This window comes from Setaria italica, chromosome VI, assembly GCF_000263155.2.
Source record: "Setaria italica strain Yugu1 chromosome VI, Setaria_italica_v2.0, whole genome shotgun sequence".
Taxonomy (NCBI): Eukaryota; Viridiplantae; Streptophyta; class Magnoliopsida; order Poales; family Poaceae; genus Setaria; species Setaria italica.
Window position 1 is genome coordinate 24,916,865 of NC_028455.1, and position 6,765 is coordinate 24,923,629.

The 6,765-nt window shown below is 49.7% G+C and overlaps 1 protein-coding gene across 1 annotated transcript; it reads left to right on the forward strand.

The window, feature by feature from the left end:
- Positions 1-4,849: 4,849 nt before the first annotated feature.
- On the forward strand, positions 4,850-6,529 carry LOC101782058. Its single transcript, XM_004973324.2, has one exon. The coding sequence runs from the start codon at positions 4,998-5,000 to the stop codon at positions 6,288-6,290; it is 1,293 nt and encodes a 430-aa protein (XP_004973381.1). The 5' UTR covers positions 4,850-4,997; the 3' UTR covers positions 6,291-6,529.
- Positions 6,530-6,765: the final 236 nt, after the last annotated feature.

A 6,765-nucleotide genomic window follows, 5' to 3' on the forward strand; every position in this document is an offset into this window, starting at 1 on the left:
TAAAATAAAATTACTTTGATTGCTCCTATTTATTAGCTATATTTGGTGCTAATTGATTAATGCATGACTGCATGCACATGCGTACATGCCAAATTGAGTATAACGACTTATTTTTTTTAGAAAATTTGAACCACATAATAACTTATTTTTTCAAACGGAGGGAGTAAATATTTAGGCCACACTCACGTTTTGGCTGTAACTGATATCTTGATTTGTTTCATTTTTGGCAACAACCAAGTAAATCCATCAATTATTCTTACCGTTTTGTTGAAAGTTTCATTTTTGCGACAGCTTGGATACAGAGGATGGAACTTTTAACCTTTACGTAGTATGTTTCCACAATACCAGTATAAAATTTGAATTTGAGTTGAAGATGCACTACCTAGTACCTACAATAGTCTCCATTAGTTTGTCCGCTACCTACAAATACGCTCTGTATTTACCCAAAGAAAACTGAACAATAGCTTGGTTGGTAGAGCTCTTGGTTGAGAGGCTGTCCACCCGCTCTGGTTCAGGTCGTGTGGCTACCAATGGAGTTATAACTTCCCTCACTTAAAATATACTCTTAAATATGATACCGTTGATTTTTTTTACTCAAATTTTGATCAACAAGATTTATTTAATCAATTAGTTTGGTAAAGAGAAATGAGTATCATTAGATCTAATACCAAGGCTACTTTAAGCTTAACTTTTATAATTATCTATTCGCACAAATATTTGTAAAAAGATGAAGAAGTCAAAAAAATGAAAAAGTTATAATATCGTGTTTAAGAACGGATGTAGTAGCCAGCGTATATCTTATCGTGTGCTCAAGTTCTTTGCTTAGCTTCCATATATTCATAAAAAGTTAAAGAATTCAGTTAGCCAAAAATAGAAAAAAAAAGTCAGGACCACTTGGCTTAAGAGATCTTCAGTTGGGCTTCGTTGCCGAAGCCGGTCCAACGTTTTGGGCTTTCATGATGCCAAACTCAGAAGAACAGCCCAAACGAATTTATAGCTGGTGATGTAGGAGTATACTGACATGCATGGACACTTGGACAGAACCTAGGGAAAAACGAACACTAACTTCGAGGATCATGCAAAATGCGTACACTTCTTCATTTACCTTTGTCGTTTTATGATTATAAAATGGATGAGATTAAGATTCATGAATTACACACTATATTCTTGCGCTAACCGTGAGTCTTGCTCCATATTTACTTTGCATGGTCCGTAGGAGAAATGTGTGCAAGGCAGGTCATACGAAACCCTCATTGAGACGCAACCGTCTGCAAAGTGCAATATGATAGATAGTTTGAAAGCAAAACAATGTCCGCATTACCAAGTGAGAGACAGATTACTCGGGAGACTGACTGGTTTATCGTAAGATCATCTGGTTGTTTCCAAGATCAGTCTTGATCTCTGGAGTCTAAGATTACTTTCAGATAAGTAACATATACATACTATACATTTTAACAGAAGTATGAGATTATCAACCGTAGTATAGTCTAGTGAGTTGGACATTTGTGTTAGGTTTTATTGGAATGGGTACTCACGTCTTTTTTCTTTTGAGTTACGGTGAGGGCATGCACGTCGCTGAAACGAGAGCATGTGCCACTTTTGTACTCAGCGCTTGCATGTCTACCCATTGGGTTTAACTAAGAAATTATGTGTTGCCTTGATATGGACAACCTCCGTTCATTAATATATGACATTGTAGCCAACATCGTATATTTAAGGATAGAGGGAGTATTATATTAATGATACTACCTTCTTTTAGGGGCACCCAGGATTATGCAACTCTCAAGTGCTTAATAGCATAAAAAGACACGTTTTTGGCATTTGACTTTCGTCTGAGCTGAATCTTGCAAGTTTTTACCTATTATTAAAGCAAGTAACGTTTCTGCCTGGATTTTTCGTCCGTCAGGCTATTTTTTAAAAAACACCCTAATATTTCGTGATATCAACCCGCAGCCCAATTCTGAGTATAGGGAGGCTCGAGTGGAAAAAATAGGAAAATGAGGGATTAAAGCGAAAAGAGTTCCGCTCCCTCGTTCCCCTCCCCTCCCTCGAGGGATCGAGATCCGCTGCACTCCGTCTGGCTCCGGTCCCGTCCCTCGGGGGATCTAGACGCCGCCGCTCCGTCCGGCCCTCCACCCAGCTCCCTCGTTCCCCTCCCCTTCCTCCACCGTCCTCCCTCTGGGGATCTAGCCGCCGCCGCTCCGTCCGGCCCTCCACCCCATGTCCACCGATGACCTCCCGCCATCCTCCGACATCGACGTCATCATCCTCCGTCGACTTCCCGCCGCCGCTCCGTTTGGATCCGGGGCCTGCGGTCGGTTCCCACCTTCGCCCTCCTTCCCATGTCCATCGACGACCTCCCCCCGTCCTCCGACATCGACGCCATCATCCTCCATCGACATCCCGCCGCCGTTCCGTCCAGATCCGGGGCCTGTGGCCGTTTCCCACCTTCGCCCTCCACCCTTGGTCCCGGGGTCGGATGCGCTCGACCCCTTGAGGGTGGAACTCCGCCTCGCCGACCCCTTGGTCCCGGGGTCGGATGCGCCCGACCCCTTGGTCCCGGGGTCGGATGCGCCCGACCCCTTGAGGGTGGAACTCCGCCTCGCCCGACCCTGAGTTCTGGGGTCGGGAGTGTCCGACCCCTGAGAGGAACGTTGGAGTAGTCCGAGGCGAAGTCAAATCCGACGCGTAGTCAAACTCGAACTGGTTGACTTTGAATGTCTCCTCCTCCTCCACTTCCAGGAGGAGGCTCCCGCCCGTCGAGAATGGCCACGGCAGCGCAGGTCTTGCAAATAAAAATTCTTGTTCAAAGTTCAAAAATGGTACGAACAAACGTATAATAACGTGACAGCAAGTAATGACCCGTAGCAACGCACGGGCATTTCTGCTAGTTTTGGTTAAAATTAGTAACAATGTAATTACTTCCGATCAAGACCGCATCAGATTTGGCCCATTTTCGTCTTGTGCACCAGCATGAGCCTTAGCCCAGCAACAGGCAAATTGGATTCCTATCACCGGAGACGAGCATTGGTACCGGGTTCTGGATTCACAACTGGTACCAGTGTACCACGAAGAAGGTGCTATCCTTTAGTACTCAACCACCCTGTAGGGTTTTGCAATCAAAACATTAATGAAAAAATATTTCAAACTGCGGGGAGGCCTACAAGCACGTAATTTTTCACGCGAAATGGGACTCAAACCCGCAAATCATCTCGCATGTACCTTCCTTACCATATCACCTACAAAGCATATCTGACTAAGTAGGAGATGTTTTTCTTTTCAAGTATCCTGTGGAGGACCTTTTAGTCCCGGATCGTAATACCACCCGGCACTAATGCTCATGGAGGCTTTAATACCGGGTGGTAACATCACCTTTTAGTACCGGATGGTGTTACCACCCGGCACTAAAAGATCTCCGGGGGCTACTAAAAGGTCTCCGGGGGCTAATACTAGTACCGGATCCAAATTTAGTTGGTACTAACGCGTTGGACGAAAGGTTGCGTTTGTAGTACTGTATATAACTCCTAGAAGCCTGAATGCTATTGGGTTTCCAGTATTTGAGATTCGTGCAGGGTCTCTAGCCGCTCGATTGGACTCTAGGTTTTCCAACCCACCCATGCAGCTGCCTCTAATCACGTCCACCGCCAACGCCGAGCTCCTCCGTGCCCGCCATTATTGTGCGGTGCCTCCACCACCCTCAAGCGCCTATGCCATGCGGCCCAGCAGCACCCCGCGCCTCCACCTCGCCCGCGTCCGTTAGCTGGCTGGCCTGCTGCATGCGCGCCTCTGTGCGCGCCTACTTGCCCTATCACACATCGACGCCATTGTCAGAGAAGAAGTCATGGGGCAAAATATTTTTTTAAACAAAATGTTGGTAGCGGTATTGATAATGTTGAATCTATTCTCCCAACATGTTGAAATAGGTTGTGAAAAATGTTGATTGGAGTTTTCAAAAAAAATTTAATCTACTATATCTAAGTGTTGACTGTTTAATCTACTATATCTAAGTGTTGACCTATTCCGATCCTCAGGAGATGTTGAATTTAGTATTCTGAAATGTTGAACTTAGATCTACAATTTGGACCTAATGAACTTTAAACCACAATGTTTAACCAACTTCCACAAGTTATATAAGAGCTCAGGCAACCTGCATCTGGCTGCGATTCCTACAGATCCATGCATTGCGCCCGTTCTTAGGCGCTCGATCACATCAATCTAATGGCTGTCATTCGTCCTACCTCAACCAAAAACCTGCCTCGGCGGTGGAACAAACGAATTATGGTTTCCCACCGTGCACCGATGACCTTTGGAGATATCATAGGCGCTAAAAGGTTTAAAGGTTCCACCAAAACCCAGTGATTATCCTGTTTCGTTATAGATGCTATAGGAACACCGAATACATATACAACTCCATGTCCTTTTGTCCGGTTAACGTGAGAAGATCGGCCCTATATGTCGGTGGGAGGGATGGCCAACTGAAACAAAAGAAGCACTCATCTCTTTTTTTTTTCTAGAGTCCTAGATCCGTGGCCAAGGAATTATTGAAACTCAAAACCTTTTTCTGAATTACGAATTTCATACTTGGATGCGCAGGTATCAAGCACGATCCATCCATGTACAACAAACCACCCTATAGTGGCGTAGTCAACAGGCCGCCATGCTCGGAGTCTGAGCAGCTCGATCAGTCGCGATGACCCATTCACGCCCCATTCAAGAAGGATCATCGGCCATCCTGCGCCGCACCCACCCAACGACTCCACGCACGTCCACGAGCTCACGCATGGATCCCTTGTCTTTTAATAGGCACGCCCCGCCGAAGCAAGCGGGAGCTAATTAATGGGCGCGGGCAGCCCGCGGGGCCTCTCCTATTCCTACGACGGCGCCGGGGCCAGCCCTAGCCTCCACCACCGACGCCCCCGACCTCGGTGCGCTAGCGCGAGCACGACGGTCGACGCCATTGCCGCCGCCACCTGCGCGAGCGGGCGCGGCGAGAGACCATGACCTCCTCCGCTGTCCCCGCCGCGGCCGCCTCCTCCCATCAGCAAGCCCCCCGCCTCCATATTACCACCACCACCACCGGCACCGGGACCTCCACCATCACGACATCGCCCTCCTCGCACCACCACCACAGTCCCAGCAGCGCGCGCTCCGCCCCGCACTCGGCGAGCAGCTCCCCTCGGGGCAGCAGCAGCAACTCCGGCACCGCGGCCGGCGGCGGCGGCGGGAGCGGGAGCACGAACCAGGCGTGCGCGGCGTGCAAGTACCAGCGGCGCAAGTGCAACCAGGACTGCCCGCTGGCGCCCTACTTCCCCGCCGACCAGCAGCGGCGCTTCCTCAACGCGCACCGCCTCTTCGGGGTCAGCAACATCCTCAAGACGCTCAAGAGGCTCAGGCCGGAGCTCTGCGCCGATGCCATGGGCACGCTCATCTACCAGTCGGACATGCGCGCCACGGACCCCGTCGGCGGCTGCTACCGCCTCATCCTCAGCCTCGAGCGCCAGCTCGAGATCGAGACGGCCGAGCTCTCCGCCGTCCTCCACAACCTCGCGCTCTACCGCCAGGCCGCCGCCGCCGCCGCCGCCGCTATCCCGCCGCAGGAAGCAGGCGGCGCCATGGCTGCCGACCTCGACGTCACGTCCTCCAACCAGCCGCTCCTCCTCGACGCCGAGCAGGAGGTCGTCGACGCGCTCTACGCCAACCACGAGGCCGACACCGCCGCCATCCTTCAAACCGACGGCGTCCACCGCCACGACCATGGCGACGACAGCCCTCAAGATCACGGCGAGCAGCAGCAGCAGCAGCAGCAGCTCTTCGACTACTTCTACTACGAAGCCACGGCCAGTGATGACGCCAGCAGCAAGCCGACCATCGACATCAACCTCGACAACATGCAGCAATTCGATTTCGACGACACCTGCGCCGCCGAGAAGATCGATCTGGCTCCGGCGGGGCCAGAGGAGATGGGGCAGCCGCAGCACCTCGACGTCAACTGCCAGATTGACCACAAGGACTACCAGATCAAGGCGGCGGCGCTCGTCGACGCCTTCGACATGCGGCAGGAGCTGCAGCCGGCGGTGGACGTGAACGCCGACGTTGTCGTCAAGGCGGTGGATATGAACGCCGGCATTGGCGGCGTTGGCATCAAGGCGGTGGATGTAAACGCCAACGTCGACGTCAATGTCGACCTACAGGAAGAGGATCCCAACAACATCGCCGCAGGTGATGAAGCGGTGCAAATGGCAGCTGAGTCGTCGCACTGCAGACTAGGGTTAGGCTTTTCTTCGTTCTGATGATGAAACTTCCATTATTCGCATGCATCAACGCCAAGGCATGTACGAATAATTTTTCTTTTTTGAGAGGATGAAGAAATTAGGATTGTTTTTTTGTCAACTGGAGGCCCGATCCGCCTACTTGTTTAAGAATTATGAGCACAAGAACATTTAAGAATGTTAGAATTTTCTTAACAATTTTTGTTAATAATGTTGTGTGTGGGAGTGGGACTATGAGGATTTGGTAATGTAATTACCTTGGAGGCAAAGAATAATGCATTCTGAATCTTTGTCTCATTCATTTAATCACAGCAAGATGCATAGTGCAGTTTTGGTTAGAACAAGTGATTGGTTTCTTCATCCTTTTTTATTTTGTCCACGACCCTGGTAGGTGTGATCACCGCAATTTGATTTGGGCCCTAAAATACCCCAAAGAGAACATTAATCAGTTCACTAAGTAATGAATAATACTTCGTGGCTATAACTAAACTTGAGA

Coding starts and splice junctions, on each gene's coding strand:
- LOC101782058 (XM_004973324.2), top strand. CDS start 4,998: ATGACCTCCTCCGCTGTCCCCGCCGCGGCCGCCTCCTCCCATCAGCAA.